The sequence below is a fragment of the Xiphophorus maculatus genome, chromosome 1 (genome assembly GCF_002775205.1).
Source record: "Xiphophorus maculatus strain JP 163 A chromosome 1, X_maculatus-5.0-male, whole genome shotgun sequence".
In the NCBI taxonomy this organism is placed as follows: Eukaryota; Metazoa; Chordata; class Actinopteri; order Cyprinodontiformes; family Poeciliidae; genus Xiphophorus; species Xiphophorus maculatus.
In genome coordinates this window covers 24459713-24476230 of record NC_036443.1, presented here as the reverse complement: position 1 = coordinate 24476230, position 16518 = coordinate 24459713, and the positions used below count along the sequence as shown (strand labels likewise).

The 16518-nt window shown below is 38.0% G+C and overlaps 1 protein-coding gene across 2 annotated transcripts; it reads right to left on the bottom strand.

The window, feature by feature from the left end:
- Positions 1-3209: 3209 nt before the first annotated feature.
- ppp1r3f (protein phosphatase 1 regulatory subunit 3F) lies at positions 3210-16437 on the bottom strand. 2 transcript variants are annotated; one of them, XM_023331421.1, is made up of 5 exons: positions 14958-16437; positions 9905-9939; positions 7087-7169; positions 6862-6888; positions 4383-4470 (listed from the first exon to the last, which is right to left on the bottom strand). In XM_023331421.1, exons 1-4 carry the CDS (start codon positions 15842-15844, stop codon positions 6862-6864), a joined length of 1032 nt encoding a protein of 343 aa, XP_023187189.1. In that variant the 5' UTR covers positions 15845-16437; the 3' UTR covers positions 4383-4470. The 2 variants fall into 2 exon arrangements, with proteins under 2 accessions (XP_023187181.1, XP_023187189.1); XM_023331413.1 differs by lacking the exon at positions 6862-6888 and having other exon boundaries at positions 3210-4470.
- Between the last annotated feature and the right edge of the window lie 81 nt (positions 16438-16518).

The following is a 16518-nucleotide window of genomic DNA, read 5'->3' as shown; positions in this document are numbered from 1 at the left end:
TATTCACTGTTCATAAAGTTCATCTGAAGTCAATTTAAATTCTGCTTAAACTTTTACTACTTTTCCAAAAATAATCTCTTCTGATTTTTCTGCAAAAGTCCAAAAAAAGTGGACTAGTAAATAATTTTATTTAAAACCAAACGCATAAACACTAGTGTAATCCAAAGAATAGTACAGAACAGATTAAATTAGCTGTAATTCGGAACAAACTAACTCTGCCACACTTGAAAATAAAGAGGAAAAACAGATTTAACTGTGAATTAGTCATGCCAAACATCAAAAAATAATAATTTTGTGTCAAAATGTAACATAGATTTCAATTATCTAGATTGTTTTTATTTAAATTATTTATTGAGCATATACTGTTGATATCTTTCTGTAGCTGAAGCAGCAATTTAAATGCTGCACTTCTTTTTGAAAATGAATCTTCTGATTTTTCTGTGAAAGTCTGAAAAAGTGAAGATAGTTCATAATTTTATTTAAAGGCCAAACACACACACACACACACACACACACACACGCCAATAATCCAAAGAATGGATTAAATTAGCATCATTAACTGACTGAAACACAAACAACAAAATAAACAAGAGGACAATTAAAGCCCTTTAGCATCAGTTGTTTTTTTTTATCATCTGAAGCCGTCCATGACATTTCAGATTATAATCCTGGTTTGTTTTTCAGCCTTCATATCCGTCTCTCAGCTTACAAAGCCTGAGGCGCTGCAGGATACTGCGACTTCAATGCAATGTGTGACCTTTGGCTTTCTTCTGCAGCTCATGTTGCAGTTTGTGTTCAGGAAACGCAGCGCGCTCTGCAGACGCTGGCGTTATTTTAAAAGTGACTCCGGTCTATTCCGCTCTGCACAACAATGCCACGTCTCTGCATTAAGCTAAACAAACATATTTTGGAAAACACATGAAGACAATCAGGTCAGACAAGAGGGGATTGGATCAGGTTTAATTTTGGGACGTTGCAAAAACGTTCACCACTTCAAACATTTGACTTTGTGCTTAAATTCATTTGTGAGGTTCACAAAACAGAGTTGTACAGTTTGGTGCAACAACATCGAGAGTTTACTGGCATGAATCAACTGGAATTCCCATCATCGATATCACTTCTAATTCCGATATTTTCCGTAAGCTGACATTATTTACTAGTGACTGAGGCAAAGTCATTTTCATGCACTTTGAAAACAAAACTATTTCAAGATTTCGTGCCACACTGAAAATGTAATACTCCACAACTTAAAATAAAAAAGTACGCGTCGCCAACGACATGTGGACCATTTTAAAACGTAACTTTCTGGCAGCTGGTTGCTGCCATCTTGATATTCTGGATGCATTAGAGACCATATTTAGAAAAGACGGAGGAGTGTCGTTATCCCTCGTTTGAGTCACTGCCAGGTGTAAAGCTTTGTCTGCATAAGCACTCAGAAGAGTTCTCCCATGAGATTAAAATGTAAAAATATATTCTCAATTTATTGCACCATTACACCCAAAGGCTTCAGCATTCGCTCAACCTTTAAGTGTGTCAAAAAAGTTCAGGTAAAGAGACAAACTAGCACCAGTTAGAGGCAAATCACAAGCTTTTATAGTTATGCTGGATGCTGGGTCCATTAGTTTTAGCAGCTAGCATGCTGTGATGCACATTGAGTGGCTAGTTCTTGTTACATTTACCTCAGACGTCAGAGGTTTGATCTAAATATCACCCAACTTGACCTTGTTGCAGTTGGAAAACCAGTCAAGCTAAATAAAATTAGCGATGGAAGACAATAATGTATTTCTCATTCAAAACATGAAACTGGATGTTCAATAACAGACATTGTGTGAGATACAAAACAATTTATCACAGCAGCAGTTTCTGAACACATGGCAGCCATTTTGGATTCCTAACTGGGGAGCAAAAAGTTGCCGGCTAACGCAAAAATTAGCTGTGGTGCATAGTCACACCTCTTTGGAAAACATTTGGCAAAATATCTGCTAAAAATAAAGTGAATTATGTGAGATTTCCATATTTGCTTGATTAGCTGTTTTGGTCAGAGACTAAATATTGTTAGCATAAAAAGGTAACAATCCTGCATTTTTCTTGCCTTTTCTGACAAAATAAACAGTCTTACTAAGATCAACTTTTAATGTAATTCTGAAACGCATGAGGACGTTAGGGGAAGAAATAATAATAATAACACTTTAGAAGGTGCTGTTTTTTTAAGAGTGAATGTTCTCTACAAAACAAAGATGTTTTATAGATAAAACAGAAATCAATTAAAGACTTTAAGGCACTTTCTCACTGGCGTCACTTTTAATTTTACTGGCTATATTCATCTTTTAATACCTGAACCTGTGCTACACACAATGATTGCAATAAAAAGTGCATCTTAACACTAACTAAACAATATCACATGATACACTATTAATATTTTCACACAACAAGAAAAGATAATTCATCGATTGTCTACAGAAAACAATTGTGCTTTCCTTTTGCTATTCTGCTACATACATGGCGTAAGCCTGCAAAAGTCTTCATTCCCCATTAGATTTTCCATATTTTGGTTAAATTAAAGTGACAAACTTCAACATATTTTGATCTAAATAAAGTAGTTCATAAAATCATGCATCGTTTTATTATTTTCAAACGAGAATCTGAAAATGAATCTAAGCAAAACAGATGAAACTCAGATTTGAAGGAAATCTCAGTTTTTGAGTCTTGCAACAAATCCGTAAGTGGATTTAGCTAAGACATGAATTTGCTCTGATCATTTGATCTCTGGCTCTATGTTCAGGTGGAAGGTCAACTCTGCCCTGATCTGAAGTATTTCACAGCTTCCTGCAGATTTCCTCACGTTATTTAGCTTCATCCGTCTCCTCTTTAGCTCTGACTAGCTCCTCTGCATCTCTGCATGAATCCACTTTACCGTAATCCACTACTTTGTGTTGATCCATCACATAAAATCCCAAAGAAATAGTTTGAAGTTTGCACTGTAGTTGTAGCACACACTGCAAAAACATTCAATCTCACACTAGAAATAAGAAAAACCAAGTAACTTTTTAGCTAGAAATTTGGGTCAATAATTCCTTAATATTGATGAAAACGTTTTAGCTTGTATAACATGTAAAAGTTTTGTTATAAATGAAATAATTTGCAGGATTATTTACCTAAAATAAGCTCTTATATCCTGATTGTAAGTTAGTTTTGTCTCATTTCAAGTGTACTAAAATAGAAACTAGATCAGAAATATTTGGTAAGATTTTGTGTTTTTGCAACGTAACAAAATGTGAAACAGCTGAACGGGGATAAACACTTTTATGAGCCTCTGTATGTCTGAATTTTGCACCAAATCTAGAGACGTGAGCGTTATTGAACTCATTGGCTTCTTTTTGGAATCATTAAAAGGCACTTCGCTTGACAGCAGATCAGACTGAACCTTTGGAGCAAATCCAGAAGAACCAGAAGCAGCCGAAGTGCATCACTAGTGTAGCGGAAAACTTTAAATGTGTCCGTTTGATTTCCTTTACTCAGCTCAAGCATGCAGACGAGTTTCTAAATAAAGTGTAAGAAACAGGCTCAAATAGATGTTTGGTATCATTGTACCCCTATACGGGCCTGTTTCTCTTCTGATTTTCTTTTGTTCTTCATCTCATACTTGTGCGTGTGTGTGTATAAATAACTGTGTGAAACACTTACATCGGGTTTCTGCTTCTCTGACCAGAGTCTTTGAACGCTTCAAATAAAGATATAAAGACAAAGATGGCTCCTTCTCCGGTTTATTGAGCAGCTTCTCTACCCTCTACTAACGAGTTTCCACCACACCAGAGAGAGGGAAACACCCAGCAAGAAGATGTACGGCTTTAGATCGATGCTGTAGTCTTCGTCTTCAGACATCAGGCTTAGTGGATCGTCAAATGAGGCAGAGTGAGGAGCGGCGTCTTGGCTCGGCTCAGCGGCGTTCGCTGAGGGTCTACCTTCATCCTCCTCTTCCAAAGATGCACGAGTCTCAGCTGCAGGTCTTCTGTCTGCCTGACGTTCTGCAGATTTTGTGGACATTTCTAAAAGCCTTTCTTGTTGGCTGAATTGTACAAGGACTTCTTCCATCAGACTGGAACAGGAGACACACTCAGCAGCCATGCGCTTGTCTCCTGCTGCTGACAGAGGACAGAAGCGAGGAAGAGTTTCCACTCTGTCAGCCTGAGACTCGTCTGATCTCTGTTCGGGTTCTTGAGATGAAGGACGTGAGGGAGACGGCGACGCAGCGGGACGGCTGTGCACAGACTGCTCTGGTGTTTCTTTCTCGCGCACCCGGTGGAGTAAATGCGAAGGCTGAGACTTATCTGGTTTGAGTGCAAAGGCAGAATTGGACTGAAGGTCGGGTTTGGAGGATGCTGAAGGTGCAGCGGGTGTGGACGGTGTGGCGCCGGTAGATAGTGGCCTGTGGTGAGATGTGGCGGAGGGACCGGACTGGTGAACGGGTTTCTGTTAAAGTAAACGAAAAAAAACAATGAAAGCTCACAGCAGAGAAATGATTTCAAATCAACAGAAAAGCATTTTAAAACACACCAATGCTTTTCATAAACTTCATGCTGACAGTGTGACGGTGAAGACGTAAAGACATAAAAAGTGCAGGTGAGAAAAGGTCGGTTCTCCAAATCGTAAATAGTAGGACCTCTTGTTAAAATGAATTAAAAATCAATCCATTTTATAAAAATATAAACATTAGTTTTATGTTTGCCTTTCATTTATTAAAAAACTGAACAGATCAAAATACAACCTCTAGAAAGACGTTTATGATCATTTTTACGTACAGAGATATAAAAAAACATCCAATGACAGATTGTTTTTAACAACACCGAAAGTTATAAAAATAAACGTTTAAATTGAATGAGAGAAATTTTTAAAATATTTTTGTTACATTTTAAGGAAACATCACATCATTTGCTCCACTTATAGTAACTATTATTATACAACTCAGACACCAGAACGACACATGGGCGTAAACCAAATACAGCATTAATGTAAACTACATTTGTTTTAGTGTTTAAATATATTTTTGGGATAAAACTGGCAATTATTATACGATTATTTTCTTCTTTCTGCTGCCTTTCATTTTATTGATATGTACAGTATATTTTTTCTATTGTATATAATTGTTATGTTTCTAATGAAATAAATACATTTCATAACTAACTAACTAACTAAATTTTTTATAGACAATGACTAAAAAGTAAAAAGAAAAACTTTAAATCACCAGTTGTCAGGCAGGTATGAAATGTCTTGGCTGGTAAAAATTACGACATGGTTGATATACGACTAAAACTCCAAAGTTACAACATTGCAAACCTGTAATTTTACCCAGAACACAGAAAAACACAACAAAAATGTATTTGTTATTGTTGTGATTTGTAGCAAACAAAGCAATAGTAGGGAAACACGAAATCGGTATCTGTGTCACAAACAGTTTACAAATAATCCCAATTTCTCGTCACCAAAACATCAATTTGATGATGAAGCAGTCTTGAATCTTGACGGGTCTAAAGCAACTAAAGTTGGATGGTATCGGGCCGTAAAAGACAGAAAATGTCGAACAGATTAGAACACAGGTGTCAAACTCCAGTCCTCGAGGGCCGCAGTCCTGCAGTTTTTAGATGTGCCACAGCTACAAAACACTGAAATTAAATGTCTTAATTACCTCCTCCTTGTGTAGATCAGTTCTCCCAGCCTTTCTAATGACCTAATTATTCTATTCAGGTGTGGTGCAGCAGAGGCACATCTAAAAGTTGCAGGACAGCGGCCCTCGAGGACTGGAGTTTGACACCCCTGGATTAGAAGGTTGTTAAGGAGAAAAATAAACCACAAAGGTCAGAAGTGTGAAATGTTTTAAAGTCTAAAAACAATTTCCATTTCCAACTCAAATTTCTGTAAATTAAGATTCTATGATTCATAAATACTCCCAACTATTCAGGGTTCAGGTTGACTTGAAGTCACTTTATAGTAACAACCACTGCTAAATCAATTAAACAGTCGCAAAAAACAAAACAATAAGAAAAAAGATCCTCCAGTTATGGCTGGACAATAAATCAATAACAATATATATCGTGATAGACACTCTTAAAATATCAACAGATAATACATATGACAGAATATTCAATAATTTTATTGAACTCTGATCCAGGACCGCACAGCATTCTGGGAGATGTAGGCAGAGGAAGGACTAGCTGCTCAACCTCTAGCAGCTAGCTAAGCAAAGTTGGTGGCATGAACTAACTCACTCACTCTTTGGTTACCTAGCAACTCACTCATTCTTTGGTTACCTAGCAATTACCTGCTGAGTAACTGGCCCAGCGGCCGTTACCAGTTGCCTCTTAACTGATTAAAACTACAGAAGTTAAAACTGTGGATAAAATGGAAAAAGGTCGCACCACCAGTTAAGTAGTATTTTAGATATTTAAAACAAACACAAAACTAATCAATATTTATTGATATAGACTGATATTAAACGCTTATACAGTGGTACATTTTTTCAACCATATTGTCCAGCCCCACCTTCAGGACAACCAAAAAACCTAGCATCAAGTCGTGATATAATGCAGAAAGCATGCATGTGGATACTGAGTGAAGTAACAAACACAATGGACGCAATCAGATCCGTTCTTTAAACAAGGTGACATAAAGTTTATTGTTAGTTTATTTCTGAAAAAAATGCCTTACTCTATAATCTCAGTTTTAAGTTTTTTAGTTCCGTCTATGGTCATTATTCTGCAAAGACACAGACATATTGCAAACGCCAAAAACCCCAAAGAGCATGCAACATGAAACGAATAGAAAACAATAGAAGACGTGCTGCAGGCGTGAGAAGTGAGACATTACCTAAGTTGTCGCTGACGCTTCAATGAGCTGTGAACAATATAAACAACCAAACCAGAGATGATATGTTTCTTAAAGTTGAACTGAAATGTTTTAGATCCATGATTCTAACTAATAAAGTGAATGGCTTTATCTTACTACTTGTAAAGTTTGAATTTGTAATCTACTGCATGATCCGTTGTACTTTTGCGTTGAGTTAATTTCTTCTTCTCTTCCTTTTATCCTTACCTCCACATCGATCTCAGGATGAATGATGACTGGACACGCAGCTGATGGCCTGACTAGTTCTGCTGTTAAACTCTCTGGTTCCTCTGTTGATGTGAAACAGAAGAAATAAACTCAAAGATTAGAGATGAAAACAGGAAAAAACAATACCAGGGTTTAGACAGGACTCCCAGAGTTGAACTTGCTACTTTTTACTACCTTTTTTACTACCTCTACAATATTTTTACTACCAACAGAAAATCAAGGAAATTTCGCGCCGATTTTCTCAATTTTGGGAGAGCGATGATCGGTCGATATTTACGTGAAGCCAATCTCATTCTCTGATCTTTTCTACTTCAGCAAAGATCTAAAAATCAGCCACTTTCCTCTCCTGCTCTGCAGTGAGAGGTTTGACTGATAGACCGGTCCACCAGGTCATATCTGCAAGCTTGTAGTTTTCAATAGTGACCCCACTGTTACCAACTCAGAGACTTTCTTTCTATATTTAGCGACATTTCAATAAAAAAAATGGCACTAGCTAAAACTGAAATCGGCAGGTCAAACTTTTTATAGATTGATAATCTATGATCTGCGAGAAAGCTGCAATCGGTGCACTGACTCATGTAAGATGACGGCTCATGTAAACTTTATCCTACTTACTGTGACTTTATCTTGACCAAAACATTACATGTTAAAAACAGAAAGCACTATTTTTAGTGCTTGTCCTAAATCCATAACACTTAGGATATATATATATATTTTTTTTAAAGAATATCAGTAAAATGCTATGGCATTCCAATTTCACAAGCTGATGTTTTATTCTCAATAGAATATTAATTTGCTACTAATTGTCAACACTAGGACAACTCAATAACAAGGTTCAAGGTTTTTATATTTTACAGGTCATTAAAAAGTTTAAATAAACAAATGTCCATGTGAAATTCAGTGTTTCGGTGACCAACACACCAACTCTGTCAGATCATTGTTACAATTAGAGCAGCTGTTTAAATTAGCTAATCAACCACCGCTGTGTTCAGATGATCATTTTATAATCCCAAAAAAAACATCAAGCCTGAAAACATGAAACTGTTAAGGACTAGATGTGTTGCCCTTTGTGTGGGAAACGTTTACGGTTCAGGCTTTTTGCTTCCGAAGCAGGAAGCACAACAAGCCCCATAGCTTAACAGTAGAGCAGCTCTGGTGTCAGAGTTTGAATTCAGCTGGCTGTTCAGGTTCAAAGTTGTTGTGCTACCATTTTCTTTAAGGTTTCCGTGTTATTTCGTTTTATTACTTTTGCATGCTTCTTGTTAAGAGCTCAAATAGGACGGTGTTTACAGCAGTTTGTACAGACACATCAGTTGCTCGGCTGTCTGGCTCTGGTCTGCTCTCTCCTTCCCATAAATTCGCTCTTTCAGGCTGAATACAGAAGTGATTCCATGGAAATAACACAGAAACGGCTCCTTTATTTACCATCCGTCTCCCCCCGGTAGTTTTAGGCTGCAGAAGTTGATCCGGAGTGAAGTGAAGGCTGCAAACTTTGCTGTGCGGCGTTAGCTTTAATTGGTAGCAACGAATATTTACAAGCCACCGTCTTCTTAATTCAGGATCGTTTGGAAATCCGTGAAAACTTAAAAGCCCATTATATTAGGAAGACAGCAATGTTCACGGTATTGCTTTATTTGCGTCTGAAATACGACTTTGTCTTTTCTAGCTGTCATGGTAACTCAAAGCGGAAACAAGAAAGCCGCATTTCGCTCATACGGATGTGACGTCAGCGCCGTACGTGCAAAAAGCCCATGGCAGTGAAATTTTCACTTGTGACTATGTTCACACTGCAATCTGTTGTTAGTGGTGCAGTTGGTGTTATTTAACTTACTGTAGCTGCTGCGGTGTTCAGAGCAGCTCAGCTCTGAGCTTTAGGCCCTGTTTACATGACAATGATCCAACGAAAATGGATTTTTTGTTCCATTTCTAACACATTTACATGAAGACATTCTAATTACAATCTTTGGCCCTGTTTACACGACAACAACCTCTGGTGAAAATGGAAGAGTTTTGCTGCCTGTCTGCAGCTCCCGTCCATCGCTGGTAAAACTTTTAGCTCGTAGCTGAGCTTGAGTTTGAAGTTACATCGCTTCGTCTGGCACCAAAAAACAAAACGGGATCTGCTCCATGGTGGAGCCTCAACCCGCTCAGGAATCCGCTGCTGATGAATGGTGGATGCTCCGGTCGGTGTGATTTGATCACCGTCCCATTCCAGGTTAAATTTAGATTTTTTTCCTGCATACTTTACAAAACGCCTTTCGGTCATTCCTAGTCTTTGAATCTCGGATCACCGAGCTAGAGTTGTGAAAACTTAGATTTTCCCATGGCGAAGCGGAAAATGACTAGCTGGTCTCAACACGTTAGGCAGTTCCAACACAACGCATGAGCACAGCAGCTTGGTGTCTATCAGTGACAGCTCAGGTCCTGCCAGTACGGTAATTATAATTTTTTATACAGATTTTAGTAAAACAAACTTAAAACAATAAGTGAGCATCAATGAAAAATTTTAAATATTTTGAAGGGATGATGAAAAATTGACTACTTTTTACTACCTTTAGTTACTTCTTACCTTTTACTGGCCTTAATTTGAGCTAATTTAATTTGCTACCTTTTACTACCATACGGAAACCCTGAATGCTATAAAAACATCAAATGAAGAAAAGCATGTGAGAATAATACAAAGTTATATATAACATAGCATAAATCACTGTCAACATTTATGTAGCAACATATTTTAAAAATTTCTTCAATAAATAAGATGATGAAGCAACAATTTGTGTGGATGTTTATTCAGTACCTTCTCCTTCCTCCTGATCTTCCTCTGATGTCAGGCTGCAAGAAAAGAAAGCACATAATGAGCAATTTTTTAAAATTTTCTCAGTTGTGGTGAAAATGAATAATGATAAAATAAAACATACATACAAAACGCATAAAACCCTATAAATTTTGAGGACGATTAACTTTCCTATTACTGTGGTTGCATAATAGATTAAACTTCCTACAGATTAAATTTTGCTAAGTAAACATTAGAATATATTTTTAAATATGACTGATTATGAACCTCTAACCAACCTCTTGATGATAAATGTTATATATTTGAGTCATAAAGCCGCATTTCTCTACAGAAGAATAGGCAAATTTGAGATATAATCTGATATAATCCAGGCCACATATGGTAAAAATCAGCATGAATGTTAGCCAATATGTCTCAAAATACGTGCTGTTTAGTGGAACACAAAATGTTTTAAATATTTGTAAGGGGGTTTTTGAGAAACACCTGCTGGTTGTTAAATGCCAGAAATGAATGTATGGAGAGCAGTCGCTGACGGAGCTAAATAAAAACAAACACTTTGAAACAGGAATGTTGTCCACGGGTTTTCAAACGACGGGGCGACGCCACGTTGCCAAGAGCCCGAGCTAAGCATGCCAAAAACTGAAGACGTGTGACACGCATGTGACAAGAGCTGCAGGAGCTTCTTGTGTTTTATTCCATGGTCTGCCTTCTATGATTTAAAAACATGATCCATACAATATATGACCAAGATTTATGTGAAACTATGATTTATGCAATTCAATAAATCATTTCAATACTTTTAAACTGATTTAATTACAGAATCAAACTTATTGTTGAAGATTTCTGACTTTTAGAATAATGTAATTTGAGTTTTACCGGCTTGGTTACAAAGTTTAACGTTGCATTTCCAGAGTATGTCCGAGTTAAGACGAATGTCTGGTCTGTCCCTTGAACCTGAGCATGACATTGAAGGAAAAAATAGCTTGCTGAAGCCATGAGGGCAGGTGTGTGTGAATTTGATTTATATCACATTTATATATATCTGTTAGCTAAGTTTGAATGTTTCATTCTTTTACGCAAGAGAAATAATAATCAGACAAATTCAGGATTACCTAAATATTTTAGATAATTTCATAAATTATGCATTCATCAATTATCTTAATCTGTATTGGATAAGCCATCAGAAACTATCGCCAAGCAGCTGCAGAAGTGAAAATGTACATGATGGCTATCAGTTTATGAACTGTTTGATCCTCTTTATGTGTCGCTAAGACGATGAGGGACCTTTACCACAGCAAGATCTACCATCTATCATGATGTTACAATAAATAAGAGGATTATTTGGCTTTGATAGACTGCAGCCTCTTAATTACATGTGGGGCAATTCCTTTGAAATTGCTCAACTCCCTTATGAGTCATAGAAAAGGTCAGAGTTAAATTTTAGTGTGAGGGGAAACGCCAGGACTGAAAACGACACCTGCCCTTTTCCTATTTTCATCGCGTCACACACCACGCGGGCCACTGGCATTCAGCGCAGGGTGTGAGCTTTCCGAAAAATCTCTTCCCGGGCAAGTGGAAAAAACTGAAACAGAAATAAGAAATTCAAAGAAACATGCCTTTCGTGTTGTCTGAATATACGTCACAATTTGGATTCGGGTTCCTCCGTGGCAAAGCGTCGATTACTGAGGTGAATGCTCGTTTTAGCCAGAAAGGCTCAAAGGGTATTAGTAAGGAGATACTGCTCTGTAGCTGCTGCCCCTGTGTCTGTGTTGCAGGGATCGCTCTATCTAGGAGCTAATACTGACCTGTAACGTTTCCTTGAACAGGTTGGGATAGAGCCAACACATTCATTACATTACAGATAATGGTCAGTTCTGCCTATTTTCAGCTGTTTTGGGGCGGCTTGTCACTTTAAATCCAAATAAGCTGCCTGTAGCCACGCCCTCCTCAACTCAACATTTACAATGGCATGTAAATGTAACTATGCAATCAAAGATCTTTGAAAAGCAGAAGTAGAGCCTTTTACACAACCAACAAGAATGCAGCAAGTAGTTTCTGAATGGTAAGTCAACAACAAAACACTTGTCTTTTCTAGGAGCCATTGTACAGCACCAAACGTACTATAGCTCCACTTGGGTTGCTAGGTAACAATGCCCATCAATTGTGATTCAACAATTGAGATGTTTTGGAAATGGCTCGTTTTCCAGACATGAAAAAGACATTAAATTGTTGCTAAAAAAATTATTTAAAAAAGCTGGATGTTTTTTAAGCACTTGGGTTGTTTTTAGAAGCAAATGGAAGAATAAAAACATGCAAAATGTGAAGTTTGCAGCATAGGTCCCCTTTAAAAAATTTTCAATTCGGTTTTTCAAAGGTTTTAAACAGAGACACAGTAACTTTTACTTGTGAAGATGAAGGAAAAAATCCCATTGTTTTTAAAGAACCTAAAAAATATATTATCTATTTGTATTCAGAAATAACCCACCTTAATAAAATCCAATGCAAACATCTGTCATCAAAAGTCACCTAGTAGATAAACAGAGTTCACAGTGTGTATTTTAATTTTAGCATAGATACAAACATGCATGTGCTGGAATGGCCTATTCAAAGTTCAGAACAAAATCTACTTGAGGATCTTTGGCAACACTTGAAAACTGCTGCTAGCAGATGCTTCTCATTCACACTGACAATATTCACATTTAAAAATACTTTACTAATCCCAAAGGGAAACTAAATCTGGGCTGTTTTGTAAAGCAGAATGGGGGAAATGTATTTAAGCCTCTAAATTTAGCATAATCCTAAAGACTTGCAGCTGTCTTTAGGATCAAATACTGATTCTGGGCGGCTTAATAACAAAAGTCCACTTTTGAGATTTTTCTTAGTTAAAAAAGTTTAAAAACTATATTTCTCTATTCTTCAACTGCACAAATGTCCTCTACACTGTGTTGGCCTAATCAGACACATGTCAATAAAATATTTTTAAGTTTTGGTTTGTTGCTGGTAGAATATGGAAAATGTTAAAAGGTTAAATACTTTTGGAAGGCATCGAGTTCCTAAATATAGCTATTTTCTGAAATCAGCTCAGTTGTCCTGTTGGCATCAATGACAAAAAAAAGTGGACGGCGGACAAAAGGCTCTTAAGCCGATTTAAGTTTGACCAACAGTGAACTCTGAACTGTTCAATTCACGGATATCTGAAGCAAAGCCTAGATCAAATCATCAGGGGTCTTCCATTTGTACTTCAATTTTAACAGAAAAAAAAGTGTTTTATTTATTGAGAATGACAACAGTATTAAGTAAACATTGAAAGATTTACTTTATTTATTTATATATATTAAAATGTAAGATTTAAGAAGAATTATCAGGTTTATTTTATAGAGTGCAACTGATGATCTAAATGGTTTGATTGTTGTGTTTATATAGTTACAATTTGATTCTACAAGTTTAATATTTTATTTGTGTTTGAGTTTGGTTTGTTCATGTTTCAGCGAATAATAACCAGCTATTGATTATTGCTTTTAAGCTCAGACAGTTAAATATGTCCTCCTCTCTCATATTCCAACAAATATGTGTTGAATGCTGTTATTGGTGATGTTCTTAAGAGGAAGCAGACTCTGCTCAAGGCCCCATACAACATACAGCCCTGGTGTAATACTGAGTTCCAGTTTTACCTGGAACTGGGAAAATCCAACTTCCCAGTCAGGAAAATCAACTGGGAAACTGGGAGCAACTCTGACTACCCCCACTTACAACTTGTGAGGTGGACTTCTCGTTTCAATATGACCGCTCTTTGCACCAATAGTAGTAAGATGTGGTGGAAAAATGTTTATTTTACTAGACACACATGGCAATGTGAGTCAATATGATTGCCAGGGCCGACCCAAACCTTTGCGGGGCCCAATGCAGATTTTTATTTGGGGCTCCCCCATACCAACAGATCAACACCAGATGCTTCATTATCCCTAGGCTAGTTTAAATTTGTAACATACCTATTATTAGCATCATTTGTGATTACCTTACATCGTACCGGTTTTAATAAGGCTATTTATTTTAACCTAACAGGAGTAGCAAACTTTTAAATATATTGGATTTTGAAATGCAAAGTGATATTTAAGTGTGTCACATTATTTTAACTATGTGAAAGTAACATCTGCAGATAAACACAGAATTTACAGCAAACAAGTTGTTTCACATCTTATATTTACCTAACACTAGGAAGAGATTAACCTATTATTTGTGCACCACCTATGTTTTTTATATGATTTTTTAAGGTTTTATTGGCTCTAGTGGCCTTTATCTGATAGTTAATTGACAGGAAAGTTGGTAATGAGAGACGGGGCAAGACCTGCGACGGCCGCGTCAAGGACTAAGGCCTCCATACATGGGTTGTGCTTAACCCCTGCGCCACCACAGCACACCCCGTGTACCAACCATGTTAACTGTGTTAAACTATTGTTTTTTCATGATTGTTTTGTTTAATCATACTTTTTGCTGACATATTGGTGTCACCGTAATGAAACTCTGACGTCTTAACTACAAAACTGTCATCTCGTGTCTGATGTCAAACCCAGTTCTGAGTTCCCACTAACTAACTGGAACACAACATTTAAGCTGCAGTATGTAACTTTTAGGAGGGTCTTAGCGCTGTCAATCACCCTCTGTGTGGTGATGCTCATTCTCCCCTCTTGCTTCCACCTTTGCTCTCTGCTACACAGCGGCTAGCAGAGTCTGTTGTGAATGCTTAGGCTAAACAGTTTTCCTGTAATGGTAAGTTGTTTCTCCACCATTAACACATGAGAGTATATGAGGTTGATTGACAGCACTAAGACCCTCCTCCTGGCTGTGATTGGTTGTTTTTGCTTAGGAGTGGTGCATTTCTTCAGATGGCAAAAGCAGCTCAGGGAGGAGGTGGAGGAGATTGATCTTTTCATGGATTATCTTTGTCATAACGACATGGTGACAGTTTTAACCAATATACTAAAAAAAAACATATATTTTATAAAGTCACACACTGCAGCTTTAAAACTGATTACTTTCAGGCACATAAAACAGCTACCTGTAGACTTTCGGACTCTTCAGGATGCTTCTTTTTTGTGCCATATCAGTGCTGGTCTGGGCTGTATCATCTTCATAGGACAAAAGCAGCGTCACAGCGTAATTCCTGGAAAAGTTATTGGCCCAGTAATCACCAACCGAGGTTTCATAGCGCACGACAAACTCAATGCGTGAGCCGTGCGTGGTGTACGGTGGTGCAAAAGACAGCTTAAAGGAGAACTGATCAGTGTTGTCGACGTTAGATCCAAACACGTACTCTGCAGGGTGATCAAAGTAAGTGCCCCAGCTGTCCATGGTTGATCTGATGTACACCGCTTTGTGGAAGGAGATGTTCAGGACTCGAATTACTCCACTGAATGCAAGCGGCTCGTCCTCTAATGGGGATATCCGTTCAACTTCCACTTTGTTGGAGCGCACAGCCTGTAGCAGGACGCCGCCGCTGGGAACGTGGAACTCCGGGTGCACTCGATAGGTCGGCTCCCGCTCTGCTTTGCGGTATTTCGCCTCCTCCTCCTGCCACTTTGCGGTGTCTTCCTCGTCCGAGTCGAAGGCTGCGAATTCGCGCACATCCACCAGATCTCCACCTGTTGTGTCGGCGAACGAGACCCGCTTTCCTGCAGAGAGCGCCTGGTGGATCCGCATGTACTCGGCTGTCTCGTCGAAGATGGACGCGCCCCGCTTTCTGGGCACCGGGGAACACCTGGGGATGAACCGGACATCATCGGTGTCATCATCGTCCTCATCATCCTCCTCATCGTCGTTTTTCTCAGCGGCGTCCGTGCGTGAATGACCCTCCGCCTCTCCGGCCGACTTGCTGGTTTTAATCGTTTTGAAAAGGCCCTCTTGGCTTGGTATGGTTAAGAAAGACATATCTGCAGAAGAGTGCATATGTCGCCTTCAAATTACACACTTGCAAGTACTCATGGTTTGAGGAGTGTGGATCCAGCGTATCTGCGTTACGCACGGAGAAGCCCCTCCGTCTTGACAACGCGTGTGACGTTAAATGTCACCCGTGAAAAACCTGGCTTTCCAGTCCTTGTGACAGACTATCCCCTGGCTAAGATGCCTTTATGCGGCGCTGCTTGGCAGCTCTTCTGAAAGCAGCAGCCTCTAATATTAGTGCTGGTTCCTTTGACGTGACCCAAATGTGTGTTTTTTTTAAACTGGTGTAATCCTACTGCACCCAATGCTTCTACTCAGTCCGGGCTGACTGAACGCCCTCTAATGGAGACAGTGGGTAAAGAAACCACTCTTGACACATTTACTCAGTTCAGCCTTTGAATGAACTGATGAATAAATAAAACAATAAACTAAATAATAAAAACTAAAAAAATAAAATAAAAAAAAAACTCTACGGAGATATATAAAAAAGTGCGAATATTAAATAGGAAATATCTCAGGCTTTCATGATTTGTTTTGTTAGGATTTGTGCAATTTGATTTATCAGCATTTTGGTGTTAACATTCGCCTTTTGCACTGATCAAAAACTAAATAATAATAATAATAATAATAATAATAATAATAATAATAATAATAATTAATAACTAAGCAAAATTCAATAA